The following is a 16049-nucleotide window of genomic DNA, read 5'->3' on the forward strand; positions in this document are numbered from 1 at the left end:
CACCTCATTTTCCTTCTTACAAAATACACTAGTGCATTGTGGAAATATCTAGGAAATCTTAGGTTGGTAACTGGTTGTAAGTGCATCTCATTTTGACAGCATGGGCTTCTCCCTGTTTAACAAATATCAGTAAATGAAGTAATTTCAGTACAGAGAAAATGGCCCTTGATCTGGATAAAGAGGGGTGGGCTTTCATTCTTGCTCTCACTTATTATCTGGGGTCACTGTAGGCACTGGAAGGAATCTGCTCAAACCTCAGTTTCCTCGTCTGCAAAATGGAGACAATACCTGGGTGGTTCTTAGAAATTAAAGCACTGTGCTGTTTCACAGTGATACTTCCACAAGTGGGCAATTATTTGTGCATATGAAAAACTGAGCTCACTGCTGAGACAATCCTCCCAAGATAGTCAATGGCTAGGTCCTTATAAAATATAAAGTACACTCTTCACCATCAATGGATGCTAGGGAAAGGGTGAATAGACTACTTTCATTGCAGTCCTTAACTCTCTGCTGTTTAGAAATCTAACCCATCCTCTTGTCACTCATAAATCAAATACAGAGAGAACCTGAGGCATAGTGGGATCCACCCCATAGCCTGACCATGAAGCACCCCGCTTTGTTCTCAGCTCTGCTGAGACACCCCCATGTCACACCTAGTGGAACGAGAAGGCAAGCTGACACTTTTGATTCAAACTTGTTTCCTGTTAGGAATTTAAATTGAATTATGCCACCCTAGATTTCAAATCTCAGATTATCCATACCAGGACTTGTAAAATCTGATTCTTTAAAAGCAACTTAATCTTTAAAAACCTGATAAGAATGGGATTGAAAACAGTGTTAATCTGTTTCTTCTCAATGTTGTGTGTTTGCTTTTCCCAAGCTTCAGAATTACCTTTGCCTTTTTCTAAATATATTTCAGGATGGAAGTTGACCTGATTATATAAATCTACCCCCTAATCCTACTGACACCCACAAAGAGTACACTTCTCTTGGCTGCCAAAATAATACACGGGTAAGCGTGAATAAAGGCACTTTCAGAAAAAAGGTGTTAACGAAAACCTCTGAGCTGCCAATTGTCAGGCCACAGTTCATTTCTTCAAAAGAGTCACCATTTAAGTTCCAGGAATCTGGGGTTTCATGGAAATCACATCAGCACCATGACCTTCTCTTCTGCCACCAGACTCACCTGGCCACCATTTCTTTCTCCTTATGGGAGGCATACCCACTGCTGCTGAGAGGCTTCAGAGGTGAGGACAGGAAGTAAAGGCGATGATTGGTGAAGTACTGGTCAACCAGCGGCAGGAGAACCTGAAAGATACACCAGAGACGAACTGAAAGATCCACTAGAGACAAACTTCTATGAAGCTGGCAAAAGTCCTTCCTCTGGTTCCTTTGAAAAAGTTCCTTCTCAGTGAGCAAAAAGCCTCTGAACACTGGTCCTGGAATTTCCAGGAAACACTATCCTGTGGATCTCTGTTTCCAACACATTTTCTTTTCCTATTCCTGTAACCAGAGGCCTTGGGTACATGTAAAGTGACACAGCAAGATACTAAGCACCCAAAGAAGAGCACATGGGGCCCTGAGCCAACACTTTCAGGCATGTCCTGTACTTAGCCTGCACTCCGATGTGGCTTCTTGGGCATGGCATTCAACAGCATACTTGAGGAATGGGCTAGCACCACTAGCCTGGAGCATCCTGGCTCTGCTTCTCAGGGCGTGGCGACCTCAAGTCCTTACTTGTATTTAGTCCTTTGCCTAGGGCTATGTGGCTGAGACAGTTCACTGGCCTCCATGTTCACTCTCCTATTCCTTCTCTTAGCTGTAGAAACTCGTGTAATTTAGCTGGGAATGGGGTCACCCAGCTAGAAAACGCATTACCTGCCTCCCTTGCAGCTAGCTGAGTCTAAAATGATTATGTTCTAGCTGCTGGGATAGAAGTGTAATAAAACAGCAGCTTTCCTTCCCCTCTCCTTTCCCCCTGTCTCACAGATGTGGTACAGTTGTGTCTGTTTGGACCAAATTGTCAGGGATCACATTCTAGGAGATGGAAGAACATCATGGGAGGAAGAACCTGAGTCCCTGGGCGATGGCATGTAGCAAAGCAGGCTGCCTACCACCTCGGACCACCAACCTGCCTCAGGACTGTTCCACAACAAACACTTCTGTATGATCAAAGCCATTACTGGAGTTTTGAGTATCTTTGTTGAACCTGCGTAACTTGTACCCTAATTTGTGTGGCTGCCAAGGAGAAAGTAATCTAGCTAAATGCACAGGGTCACTTACTTTGGCAAAGAATTTGATCTCTTGGTCATGGGGAGACTTTTCATTTTTCCCGCTGCTGACAATGGCTTCTACACAGATAAAAGTGACACAAAGTTGGCCAGAGCAAAGAAAACAAACACAGTCACAGCATTTTAGAGACAGAGCAGCTTTTCATCATGAAAAGGCCATTTGATTTTTATAAAATATCTAATATTTTACAAAGTACTTGGCAATTGTGAGAGCTGATTATTTTTTGTGTCAATTCTCTAGAGTATCACCACCCATTTCACCATCTTAGTGATGAGAGCTTAAGTCATAATCTCAGAGCCACAAAGCAAAAAGGTGGAGCACTTAGAATAGGATGAGTTATATTAAAAATGACAAATGATTCAATCAAATCCAGAAGGAAAACCAAAGACAAAGCTGATTTTTTAAAAAGTGGGGTGTGTGTGTGGGAATATCTCAGTCACTGTGTCCTTCCCCAAACCACATGCCTAAATGAATCATGAACAACTATGGCATGAAAACATTCTTCCTTGAAAAATGAATATTGAATTCTTTTTGCTATTAGGAGAAGCACACATTTTTGTGATATTTCACAACTATACTTACCCAAATGGGCAATAAACTCTTGAGCCGAATCAACATATTTCAGAACCTTCTTCAAAAACTTATAGGCAAACCTCTTTTCCATGGAGGAGGCATCCAGCTCCATATCCTTCACACCTCTAGGTTGGAAATGGGTAAACCCCAGGGGGGAACAGAGACAACGATGTGACTTCAATGCACCAGCAATTTTCCCTGTGTCAGCTCTGTTTTCCAAATGTTAATGGTTTTTCTGGCTTAGTGATCTGACTCACCATCTGACTCATTTCCCCTTGAACTTGGAACCTGCCTCCCTGAGTATGCAACATCTGAGCTATGATAATTTCTGAAAAGACTCTTCAGAAAGATCTGCATCATTCATTCAACAAATGCGGAAATGGGACTAAAGCAGAGATGCATACAAGAATCCCCTGTGTTCATGGAACTTACATGCCAGCTATGAACAGACATGAACACTGCATAAAACAAGACATAAAGTGTATGCAGTGCTACAAGTTAATAAACTTTGTGAATACAAGAAAAACTAAAGTTAAAGGATGAAGGGTCCAAGAGTACCTGAAGTGGGGGGGGGGGGGTGAGCAGACTGTTGTTAAATTAGTGCTGGGCTTATTGGAAGGATGACATGGGAAGGTAAAGACATACAGACATCAGGAGAGAAAGCTTTCAAGCATCAGGAGCGAGGGTGCAAAGGTCCTGAGGTGGGAGCAAGCATGGTGAGTGAAGCCAATGTGGATGGAATGAAAGTGAGTAGTTCAGAGGGGTGTGGGGTGGACAATGGGCTCAATCATTAGGATGCCATGGGCTGTCCTTAGCATTTTGCTTTTGCTTTGAGATGGGAAGCTATTGAAAGTTTTGAATAGAGGAATGACATGATATGATCTACATTGTAACAGGAGTACTCTAGTTGCTAGGTTTAAAGTTGACTGTTGAGGCCAAAGGTTGAAATATGGAGTGTGGGAAGGAAGCCCTTTCAGCAATGATAGTGACAGCATGAAGGCGAGAAGTGGCCAGATTCTGGGTATCTTATAGGGAGAACCATCAGGATTTCCTAAAGAAGTGGATGCTAATTGAAGGAAAAAGAGAAGAGACAAGATTTTTGGCTTGAGCACTCGGAAGAAGGGCTGTCATCAGGTGATGAGGAAGCTGAGGATGGGGTAGATTTGAGGCATGGGCAGCAGGAACTAAGGGGTTCTTGGTGATATGATGTCGCCTCCTTATTGGTATATTCAAGTGCCCATCACAGGTTCTGGCACAGGGTAAGCCGCTAAGGGGATATGTTTGCTGAATTCAGTGATCTTTTCCTTTTCCTCCCTGTTTCCTAGATTTCCTTCTTATCATAAAGAGGAATTTTTCATTTCTGTGAGCGAGTTATTTATTGGCAAACCACAGTCTGCATGCATCGTAGCATTAAGAACAGGATTAAAATGATGATGGGAGTTTTTCTCAAAGGCTCCCCCAGGGACTGTCCCCTGCTGCCTGACCTTTCCTACTCAACAATACAGCAAATACGTTTTGTTATTTTTTCATATGAGCTACAATAGAAATATTTGTCTAGAATTTTATTTGGGTTTCTGTCATTCAGTGGCAAAAATTCTGCAGGAAACCAAAAGAAGAAACAGCAGCTGGCTCGGCAGACATTTTAGGAGAAATGGCTTATCAGGATGGGACACTTGCTTATTTTTCATTCTACAAAGGACTTGGCAAGCACAGCCAACTGCTGATACCTGACCAGCAGGAAAACAGATTCTAACTTTAAGACTTAAGCAGCCCAGACCATCCTCATCTAAAACCTTCATCTAGATGATTCTGATCAACATTAGCTTGAGATAAAGTCTTCAGAAATCATGGTTCATCCAGTCTCCCCAGGAGCCGAGTCATTTTTTGAGGGTTGTCACTCATGGTCTCTATTGCTCTTATGGCATTTTATTAAATACCATAGAAAACATTAAAATACACGTGTGAAGAGCACTGGTGATTCTGTGAGAACTAGGCTGCATGTTTTACAAAGACCTGCAATTGTAAGTTTTCAAATACAGAGGTTTTGAACTAGATGTAAGAAAACTGTAAAATACAGAGAGAAAATTGGGGGAAAAAAAACAAGCCCACCCTAGAATGCTGCACTTACAGTGTTTTGTATGTGCCTTAATTCTCACCGCTCTTTAGGGAAGCCCAAGTTTCAGATGTTTGAGGATGCATTATGGATGTGCTTTATAATTCCAATCAATAAAACAACAAACTAAAATAAGGTCTGGGGCCTACAGTACAAGCTTTGTGAATGAATGCATATTTGTATGTTTTAAGTTAAAATTAAATGTTTAAGGTATGTATGTATAATTTGTCATGATTCTTTGCTAGATTCTTTGATTTTTTTTTTTTTTAGAAATTGACATTGACCAGTCTTATTTATGACAGAAGAGAGGGCTTCACGCTCCAAAACATTTACCTACTTCAAAAGACCCACCTGCTGTCCTTACTCTGATCTGTTATGCAGACAGGTGATTAAATATCTAGAGCAGGAGAGACCACACCAGCCTGTTCCTGTCCCACTAACATCACCTGGAAGACGACTTACCTGGAAACCACAATGCCATTTACTTGGAGGAACTTAAACAGGTCCTGGGCCTTCTCTCGGTCTCTGAACTTTTCCTTGGCAGTCAAGGTATCATAGGGTACCAAAAGAGGGTGACTGCCTCCACCTGGGTTCAGTAAAGTGAGAGATGACAAAATATTTGGCTCTTTCTTTGCACTTTTGGGAAAACACACCTACCCCCCGGCTCACCTTCTGTGGGGGACGCTGTGAACCTAGCTCACCTTTGCTCTCCAGCTCCAACTTCTTCTTCTTGGCCCAGATATTATGATAGTTCTCAGCTACCACCTCCACCATCCCCTGGATCCCACCAGGGAGACGACGGTCAGAGAGAAAGCAAGCAAGAAAAATGGGTTCATATCTGCCAGACTATTTCAGGCAGCCTTGGAAACAGAACACCACCAAATGCTAACTGCACATTGCTGAGTGTCTCCTGTCATTAATTAGTCTGTGTTTATGCACCTCATTAGTTTTCTACCTTCTCATACACACAGAAAACAATTTCTAATTTGGTCCTTCCCTGGTAACTTATTATCTTGGCAGTTTGATGCATTTCTGAGAGAACACAAATTTCCACTGCAAACTACATGCTGGTGGCATTTCATTTGTCACAGGAGTTGAGTGTCTTACTGCTGACCTGAGAAAGGGAGCTGTAAGTGGGGGGTCAAGCAAAAATCTAGAATCCCCAAAAGCCTTTAGCTTAGCGAACTAAAAAATGGCCACATGTTGGAGAAAACTGGGGCAAAAATGAGATTTCTCAAAGAGAACTCATCTTTAAAAGGCTCATGAGATAGTGACCTGGAATGAAGGGTATACTTTGGGAAGAAACTTTCTCTAAGGTACAAAGGGTTGGTCTGATGGATGCTCTGAGCAGTAGCTGCCTCAGTCACAGTCACCAATGTGTGCGCAAGGGGGGAATGGGAGGAGGCCACTTAGGGCTTTTAATCTCATCCTCTTGGTTTTAAGTCCTGAAACCTTGCAGTGATGACTCATCTGCACCACCACAGGCAACTTGAGTGAATCCACCAAGGAATATACAGTTGTCCTCAAGGTTGGGAAAACCCACTGTGACCAGGCCAGCACCCCTGGGTGGCTCATAGGCGTTCTCCTAGTTGTTATTAGTTTTGTTACTAGTTATTTCTCCTGCCTGTTATAAGTTCTGTTTTGGGTTTTGATACAGGAACTTGCTGCTTGTTCTTCCTCTTAGTGAGTTATGATGACCTGTTTCAATGTCCCAAGAAGTACGAAGCCTCGCCTCCTCTGACCATTGGTCAATTCTGCTGAGACTGTCTCGGATGAGTGGCCTCTGCTCCGTGTAGCCCTCCCTAATTTTGATATTTCAGCAGTGACATTTCAGGCACTCTCTCCCTTCTGTTTTTTTCTTTAACTCTTTGGAGTTTGATATGCCCTGTACTTGAGGGGTTTTAGAAGTAAGTTACGCTGGTTCTGAAGGCATCAAGACTGACCTGGAGCTCTCTGGAAAGCACGACATTGGAGAGATCCAGAGGGGCAGGACTGTAGCTGTTGCCCTAGGGAAGTAAAGGCAGAATCATTCTTATCAGCATCCCCAACGTCAGCGGCCAAAGGTATGTCCCCCCAAATTCCCAGGGCTCATGGATGGTGAGCCTTATCTCTGCTACCTGGGGAGAGCGTTCCCAAATTCTCCATGGGTTCTACTGGCCCAGCATTGGCCTTTGGGCCTGATGGTCATACCTGGCTGGCCTGGGACACGCTTCGAAGCTTCTCATTTTCCCGCTGTTGAACCAGAGCTTCTCCCTCTTTGGTCCTCTCTACAGACCAGCCCACAGCCAGCATGGTTTTCAGGGACTCTCTGGCAGGCCAGCGATAAATTTCCTTCTCCTGGAAGAAGATTGGAGCAGAAGAGCTGTGTACGGCACAGGCCCCCGCACTCTGGCTGGCCTGTCTCCTGGAGGAGAAGTTGGAGCCCACAGCGGAGGGGGCTAACTGGCTCAAGCTTCCTCTCATTGGGTTAAAATACCCTCTGCAGCATCCCATCTGAAACACGTCATCAGCCTTTTGGAGGTTTTTAATGAAAAGACGCTACAGTCTCCGGCTTTTAGGGGGAATGTGCCAGACATTTCCCACAGTTTGTTGTTAAACAGAAGCAAGAAGAGGACAACGATCTCTTCCTCTCCCCTCTGCCCACCCCACTCCCTCCAGCACTGCCCCCTCTGCCTCCTCCAGGCAGCGCTTACTGCGCAAGCGTCACCCGCCTGGGCCCCGCCCCTTTCTCTCAAGAGTGACTTCCGTTCTCTGGTAGGTGTTTAAGATGGCGCATGTCAAAATGCGTCTGCACAAAGCTCTCCTCTGAGCTTGGGAAACAGATTTCCTTAGATTTACAATTCTCTTTTGAGCCATATACAATTTTATAGCCAGTGAATATGCATATAAAGGTATACATATCATCCTTTACCTGTGACAGGAAATCTAAAGCTTACAGAGAACTCTTACTGATGGCAAGATAGGAATTCAGAGTTAAGCTGAACCAAATCTCATAATGAACAAAGCAAACCAAACTATGAGACCTGTCCATATTTCCCTGGGGATTCTCTTCTCTATTCCTTTCATCCTTCATGATTGGAAGTCCTTTCCATTCTGAATTCATGTTTCCCCCCCAAAAAAAATCTCAACAAAATAATCCTCCCAATAATCTAACAAAAGCCCTTCCTATTTCAGTTGCCAAGTGAACCACAAAATGTATTTTGGTCCAGCCTCTGAGTGCTGACCAGTGTTTCCTTCTCCAACGGGCTCTTCGAAGCTGGTCCTGGGGCCGTGGGTGATAGGCCATCTCCTGAGGAGTGTCTCGAATCCTGAAAAGTCTCTAAAGAGCTGGACCGTGAATGTGCCCTCAGCTCCTCTGCCATCAGATACAATTCCCGGGGAAGGGAAACCAGCATGGCCACTCGGTGGTCCTTACCTTCTCGGTTAATGTCTTGAAAGGCCGGATCAATGGATGGGTCTTCACATTTTCATCCAGGGAAATTCCATATTTCCATCCATTCTGACTCTGTAGAAATGTTCTCAGTTCAAATATCCTTGGCACCCTGAGAGCCCTGCTATGTGACCCACAGCCCAGCTTCTATTTTCATTGAACAAATAGAATAATGGAATGTGACAGAGCTTGGAAATTTCCCCCCACAATATCTAATTGATCTTTTAAGGCTGTCAGGCTCTCTGCCCCCTGAGTTTTGAACCCTGCTCCTTTTATTTCTTCCTGTTTTAGTGGCTGTCCCCTCCACTTACTTGTTTGTGTTTCAGGCTCTCTACAGACAGAAAGGATGCTTCAGAAGACCCAAGAACAATGCTTTTCAGGTCAATGTGTCACCATCACAGGCAAGGACAGGTGTCAAGGCAGAATGCTTGTAAGAAATGGACCTACTGGCCATGGCATGGAGGGAACTGATTTGGTTTGCTCCCCTTGCCCGCCAACCCCAGAGCAAAACTGTAGCAAAGCATGTTTCTTAGAATCATAGAAGTTGACGAATTTCAAAAGTCATTCAACAGACACTGGTTGAATGTCTACGACAGTAGGTTGTAGACTGTGTCCCAGACACTGTGGATACAGAAATAAGTCAGAGTCTGTTTTTCTTAACCTCACAGCCCAGAGACTTCTGGCTGCTCTTTCTCAGTCTCTGCTTCTGCCCACTTGTTAATGTGGAGTTTTTCAAGCTTGTGTCCCTTCTCAGGACACACTATTCCTGAGGGTATATAATCTAGGCCTGGTACATAAGTAAATGAATATCAAATCAGTATCTTCAGTCCAGATCCACAACTTCCTCACCTATCTGAGCTCTGCTTGGATGTCTGCAGGTACCTCTCAAAAGTCAGAAAGAGAACCCAGCACTGCACTTCTCTAAATGGCTCTTGTTCTTGGGTTCCCTGTATCTCCACGAACAGCATCAGCTTACACTCACTTTCCAAGCTAGAAATGTGGGACCCTTCCTCAACATCCCCTTCTCTCTGTACCTGTTGACATGTGTTCGACCTCCTAGACCGTTGTCTGCCTCGCCCTCCCTTTCCTGCCAGTGCTTTGGCTCAGGCTGCCATTGCTCTTCCCTGGAGGAAGAAATGGCGACCCACTCCAGTATTCTTGCCTGGGAAACCCCATGAACAGAGGAGCCTGGCGGGCTACAGACCACGGGGTCACAAAGAGTCAGACATGACTTAGCGACTCAACAACAAGAAGCCATCTTTGGGCATTCTCAGGTGGCTCAGTGGTACAGCATCTGCCTGTCATGCAGGAGTTGTGGTTGTGATCACTGGACTGAGAAGATTCCCTGGAGAAGGAAATGGCAACCCACTCTAGGATTCTTGCCTGGGAAATCCCAGGGACAGAGGAGCCTGATGGGCTAGAGTTCATGGAATCTGGAAAAGTCAGACATGACTTAGCAGCTAAACAACTATCAGCTCTCACCTGGATTACTGCAACTGCTTCCTGTGTGGTCTCCCTGCCTCCATTCTTGCCATCTTTCACGGATTCCATTTTCAGTACAACCGTCAGGTGATTTTTATAAAATACTCTGATCAGGGCACTCTGCTGCTTTAAAATTTTCTGATTTGCAGCTGCCATCATGGTAAAAATCCAAGCTCTTTCTGGCCTCTATGGCTGCAGCGAAGAGCTTGGTGGCCCCTTTAGGCCCATGTCCTGCCTTTCTTCCCCTGCCCGACTCTGTGACCCCCATCATGTTGAACCAAACTTCCTTAAGAGCCACCACACACTCTTGCCTCTCAGGGTCTGCACCCACTGCTTCCACAGCCTACACAGTACTTGCTCCCCTATGTTTGAACAATGTTTTCTATCACATACTGTACATGTCGTCAGCTCGAGGAAGCATTCCTGGACCCCCTGCTACTGGGCTGGGGTCTCCTCCCAGATGCTCTCACCCTGAGCTCATGCCCATCGCAGCATAGCACAACCTGGACAGTGGGTGGTTCAGTTAGTTCAAGGACCCCCCAGACTGTGGGTCCTTGAAGGCAGGGGAGAATACTCTTCTCCTTGTCAGATTATCAATGCCCACCTGGCAACAGTGGACAAATGTGAAGCTTCCAGGATAGTGGAAAAGAGAGATTCATCAAATACCACACCAGTAAATGCATAGCTCATAACTGGTATATATAAATGGATAATTGTTATGAATAGAATCATATGAGACTGCTCTGAAAATACTGGGAAGGAAAACAGCAAGGTGCTAAGAGGGCCTATATTTAAGGAATCTGGGAAAGAGGCGTCCTAGGAATTCACACTTGGACAGATTTTGAAGGAGGAATTGATGAATGGTGTTTTCACATGAGTACAGATGGGTACCTGGCTCAGACAGGGTGGATCCAGGCTTACATAGAGTGAGTGAGTGAGAGTGAGAGTGAGAGTGAGAGAGAGAGTGTGTGTGTGAGTGTGTGTGAGAGAGAGATGGGGTAGGGAAGGGAGGGAAGGAATGAGCCTAAATAAAAGGCATGTGGTTGGAAGGCAGAGGATGAAGGGAGACATATGAGGCTGGAGATGGTGGCAGAGTCTCTCAGACCACAAAAAGGATTTTCACTTTTACATTAAAATAGTTAGAAGCTATTAAGGGATTTTAACAAGGAAATGGGACTGGCCTGGAGAACATGATCCGTTTGGGGGAACTGGACCAAACCTGCATACTGCAACCATTGCTTGTCTGTAGCATGAAGGGCAGACTGGAGAAGGTGCACATGGGCAGACTAGTTGAAAGGTCATCACATTGTCTGGGCAAAAGATGAGTGCAGTCTGGTCTAAAACTGTGGTTTGGACAGAGAGAACTATATAAATTCAGGAGTGACTAAAGAGGTAAAATGCATGTGACCGAGGGATGCACTGGATGATTCACGGAGGTGTCCGTGTCCCTAAGTCAAAGCTGCCCAGATGGGCGTATGAAGGAGTGCCGAGAAAACACAGATGCTCTAGTGCAACAGTCAGCAAGCTACAGACAGCCCTTGGGCCAAATCCAGCCGAGTCCCTGTTTTAGAAATACAGTTTTTACTGTATTACATAGGCATGCTCCTTCATTTACATGTTGTCTACGGCTGCTTTTGCACCACTACAACAGAGAGGAGTAGTTGCAATGGAGACTGTCTGGCCCACAAATCCTAAAATGGTTATTATCTGGCCCTTCATAGGAAAAGCATGCCAACCTCTGTTCTAGAATCATGAGACCATTCTACAGATACAATGATTGTTGTTGTCATAAGCCCCAAACAGTAGCTCAAGAAAGAATCAGAGCTGAGCCCAGCTCATGAGAGAGGCTGAGCCAGGACGTCAAGCTGTATCTCATCCAGCGTGTGACCAGGGAGGTGGTTTCTGCGGCCGTGCTGTGGAGGTGGGTCCACCGTTTCGGGCTGGAAACTGCAGCTGAGCAATGGCCCCAGTGCTTAACTGGCTGCCTACAGGACTCCAGGATGGCTTTGGCACATTCCTCTCCTTTTGCCTGCCAGCATTAAAGGGCTGACAGAGCAATTAAACTTATTAAGCAGCCTGACCTCATGTGGTGAAGAATTTTAAACACCAGATGGACGGGCTTATTAATAAGGGAGAGTCTGGAAGTTCCAACACTGCCTGTCAGGGGAAGACGGGTGTCCTCCCTAGACCAAAATTCAGCTTGCTGGCAAAATGTGAGAATAAAGCTTTCTATTCAATTTTCCCTTTCCTAATGCTACATTAAAAAAAAAATTTAATAAAAGCTTCCGGCCCCCCATTAAGCATTTATGTCAAACATACATAAGCATGTGCTTGAGCACCAACTCCAGGAAATGCAACGTGAAGAGAGATAGCAGCCCTCCCAGAATCAATCATTTTCTTGAGAGACAAGAGAAGCCGCACCAGCAGCTGCCACCACCTATTTCTCCGACTTCCACCATCCCTGGGAAATGGCCACTCAAAAATAATGAATGCTCTTGGCATGGCAAGTCTGTCACTTAGACACATCAGGCAGATTTCCTGGACTGAACCCTTTAACGTTCTTGGGCTGGTTATTTTTACCCCCCTGACAACTGTCGGCTGGATGATAATCCCTACCTTGTCACAGGCCCATTTATCATGGGAGTGCTCAGCATACTTGGTGACGATGTATTCCAATTTTTCAGGCAAGGAGAAACTGTGAAAGGAGGGGAAAAATAAACTTACAACCTCCCCAAGCACTTCGGCCAGATGTGCCAAAAAGATAGTCAGAACTAACAATCAGCCGACAGAAGTTGGATGTGATCAACCAGCTGACCCAGATTTGAAGCTGAACCCCAGACTCTGCGACCTTCCCGAGCTCCAGGTGTGGCGTATTCAGGACCAGGTCACCGACACGCCCACGGCTAATCAGAGGGCATCTCTGCAGCAGCCTCTGCTTCTCAGGCGGCCCTCCCTCCAGCTGCCCCAGGTTCCCTCGGCTCCTAAGAACCACTTCGGCTCCTGGGCCAGACCTGTCCTGGCCAGATTGCGAGAATGCATTCATCAAAGACACTGCTCTGCCGTCTCCCAACTCCAATTGGGGGATGGCAGGAGTGGGTAGCTAGAGGACCTAGTGTTCCAAAATAGTGTCTGTCTACCTTTTGAGGTCTGGTGATTCATGCTTAAATGCTAGAATTGCGGCAGTCCAGTGGACACCTGTCATTTCTGTTAGCCCCACAGCTTTTACCCCTTCTGTTGGTAAGACACCTTTGCTTCCCTTTCAGGAGCAAGGCTTCCTGCATTGTGTGTAGTCTCATATGAACTGTCACTGAGGATTGGCTCTGATGAGGCCAACTGGACTCTCTCTCTGGAATCTGAATCTTTTTTGGGGGGGGAGGGCTGTGCTGTGCAGTTTGTAGGATCTCAGTTCCCCCACCAGGTACTGACCCCAGGCCACAGCAGTAAAAGGGCAGAATTCCTAACCAGTAGACCACCAGAGAACTTGTAATTTGAATCTTGAGTTGAGTGAGACCAGGACGACGCATTCAATGGGGACACCTGGAGAATGTCCATGTGGTCACTCTGCTTTAGTTCCTGTCCTTGCTGAGGCCTGCTTAGTCAGCCTTTCACTAGATTTTAATAATGACCCTGTATTTTTTTTTTTTTACAATAAGGTCCATTTCTGTTTAAGTTTTGGTCAGAGTTAGTCTCCATTATTCATATTACTCAAAAAATCTCTGATGTCAGAAATCTATCTGAAGAAATCAGAGTTCTCAAATTAGCATGGAACAAGTCATCATTAGCACACAATTGCTGGAGTTTCACACTTTCTTATGATGTTTATAAAAGTGTCCATGTTATCACACCTTTTGGCATCCTCTGGCACACGGATGTTTTCATAGGGCCAAGTTCTCCAAAATCAATACCTGCCTTCCCTTTGGCCAGCCTGAAGGTACACCACATCCTTTACTTCTTTCTTACAGCAGGTTCAATTCTATTTCCCACCATTCATTCAGCTCAAGGCCTCTGCTGATGGAAAGTGTATTTGTTTTCCCAAAGATGAATTTTATATGTTATCAAAGCTGACAGCTCCAGAGAAGGGCTCAGACTATGGCTCTCATCTGAGAACTACTGCTGTAAAACGTAAGTCCAAGGGGTCCATAACAGGATGCCTGCTTTTCCCTGCCCATACCACAGCAGATTTGGAGCTTTTCACTGAAAATGCAGCTGGAGATGAAGCCTGTATGCCCCATGACCCATAATCATAATTGGGACAGAACTGCCAAAGGCAAAATCGAATAGATCTTGTCTAATACTTTGTCCATGGCCTAATAACCACCAGTGAGGCATGCTGGAGAATCAGTGGGAGAAATTAAAAGGAGTTATTGTAGAGTCATTCCAAAGATCCAGCATCCGTTGGGAAAGAGTAGGTCCAGTCTCTCAAAAAACGACCCCCCATGCTGTTCTGCCCTCACATCCTGAAGCCTTATGGGAGTTCAGCTGAGTGTTATTTAAGGAGGGGCTTTGATGTACGATGCTATTAGGACTGTACAGGCCTAATTCACAAAGAGCAAAGATTTTGTCAAAAAACTCATTAATAAATTAATTGCATCATTTGTCAGGATGCTTACAATGCCTCAGGAGACATATGTGGAGAGCATCCATTTTTTTATAATAAATAAACCAACTCCACCCTCCCCAAAGAAGTGCAGAATAGAATAATATAACATATAATCAGATATAGGTGGATTAAACCTTCAGGAGTTGAGGTCAAAATCCAGCACCTGATGTGACTTGTAGTGTCAAGGGACATGACGAACAACGTTGGAAGGGAAGGGAGAGAAGGAAAGGAAGTTTAAATTTCTGGCTTCTTTCTGAAAGAGAAACACTGGCCATGGGGTAAAATCGAGGACCAGTTTAGAGGTGACTCTGGACTCACTTCACGGTGTTGATGGGTTTGGGGTCAAAGTTGCCATCTGCGTCCACTGAGACCTGTTTCTCCAATGTGGCTGAGATTCTGGTATCTAAATAATCTGGTGGCAGGGCCCCCGCTATCGCACTGAGACAGGGCAAGGCCATCCGGAAAAGATCTGGGTCATACCTCTGCGGCGAAAGACAAAGACCACGTTAGCACAGATGCCAGAACCACAGGCACCAGCAGAACCACTCACCAACTGGCTGGGAAAAAAAAAAAAAACAACAAAGCAACACATGCATTTTCCCAGTTTAACCACAATGGGGAACATGTAAGACCTGTAATGCATTCTGGTGGAAACGGAGGTATTCTTGTCACAGAAAAGCGACAATCTGTAAAGCCTTCAAGTCACCATTTGTTGTAGGTTGAGGAACCTTATATCAAGGTTTAAATCAGTATCTCATAATTAGTTACTTGCAGGAATATCTATTCCTGGATGGGGTACAGCAGCGTGGCTGGGTCCCCAGTAGCCAAGGCGGGTCACACGCTGATAGTGTCAGCAGATTGCTCGGTGTCACCATTCTCTCCTAAACCTCGCCAGGAAGGAATCTCAGCTGAAACAAGTGGGGTGAGGGACAACCTTTGATCTGCTTGTACTAGACCAAAGGAAGGCAGGCGTGAAGATCATTTAATTGCGGGTGGTGCCATGGTAAAGAATCCACCTGCCAATGCAGGAGATGCAAGAAATGGGGGTTTGGTCCCTGGGTTGGGAAGATCCCCTAGAGAAGGGAATGGCAACTCACTCCAGTATCCTTGCCTGGAGAATTTCATGGACTGGGGAGCGTGGTGGGTATAGTTCATGGGGTTTCAAAGAGTCGGCCATGACTGAGCACATACACACAACAAACGCCAGACTGCAGCCGTATACCTGCTCTCGACTTCTGTATGAAAATCCAGAAAACTTTACAGCTGGTGACCCATCTACGGCCATACCATCCTGAGTGTTACTGACTTCATCTAAAGCTGGTCACATCACAAATCTAAATATATGTCAAGGGAAGGGGAGCAAATGTGAGATTGGGGCCGTGTTGCAATCAGACCACACAGGAAGGCTGGGCACGCAGAGGCCCTTAATCCTCTGCCAGGCTCCTAGTCCCCAGGGGCTGGACGGCTCGTCCCCTGAAAGGTCTCCTGGGAATCCCACGTCCCCACCTCAGGGCAGATGCTAGGGCTTCTCTAGGCTTGAACTTGGTGAAGGCAGGCCA

General features: G+C 45.4%; 1 protein-coding gene across 1 annotated transcript in view; it reads right to left on the minus strand.

Moving 5' to 3' along the window:
* Window positions 1-16049, minus strand: part of RYR3 (ryanodine receptor 3) — a 546114-nt gene that overhangs the window by 92062 nt on the left and 438003 nt on the right. Inside the window, 10 exon segments of the mRNA XM_070468944.1 lie at window positions 1187-1308; window positions 2284-2351; window positions 2875-2990; window positions 5441-5564; window positions 5680-5755; window positions 6922-6984; window positions 7169-7315; window positions 8394-8483; window positions 12507-12585; window positions 14809-14972. Coding sequence (XP_070325045.1) covers window positions 1187-1308; window positions 2284-2351; window positions 2875-2990; window positions 5441-5564; window positions 5680-5755; window positions 6922-6984; window positions 7169-7315; window positions 8394-8483; window positions 12507-12585; window positions 14809-14972 — 1049 coding nt within the window.

Source organism: Odocoileus virginianus, chromosome 6 (assembly GCF_023699985.2).
Source record: "Odocoileus virginianus isolate 20LAN1187 ecotype Illinois chromosome 6, Ovbor_1.2, whole genome shotgun sequence".
NCBI classification, from domain to species: Eukaryota; Metazoa; Chordata; class Mammalia; order Artiodactyla; family Cervidae; genus Odocoileus; species Odocoileus virginianus.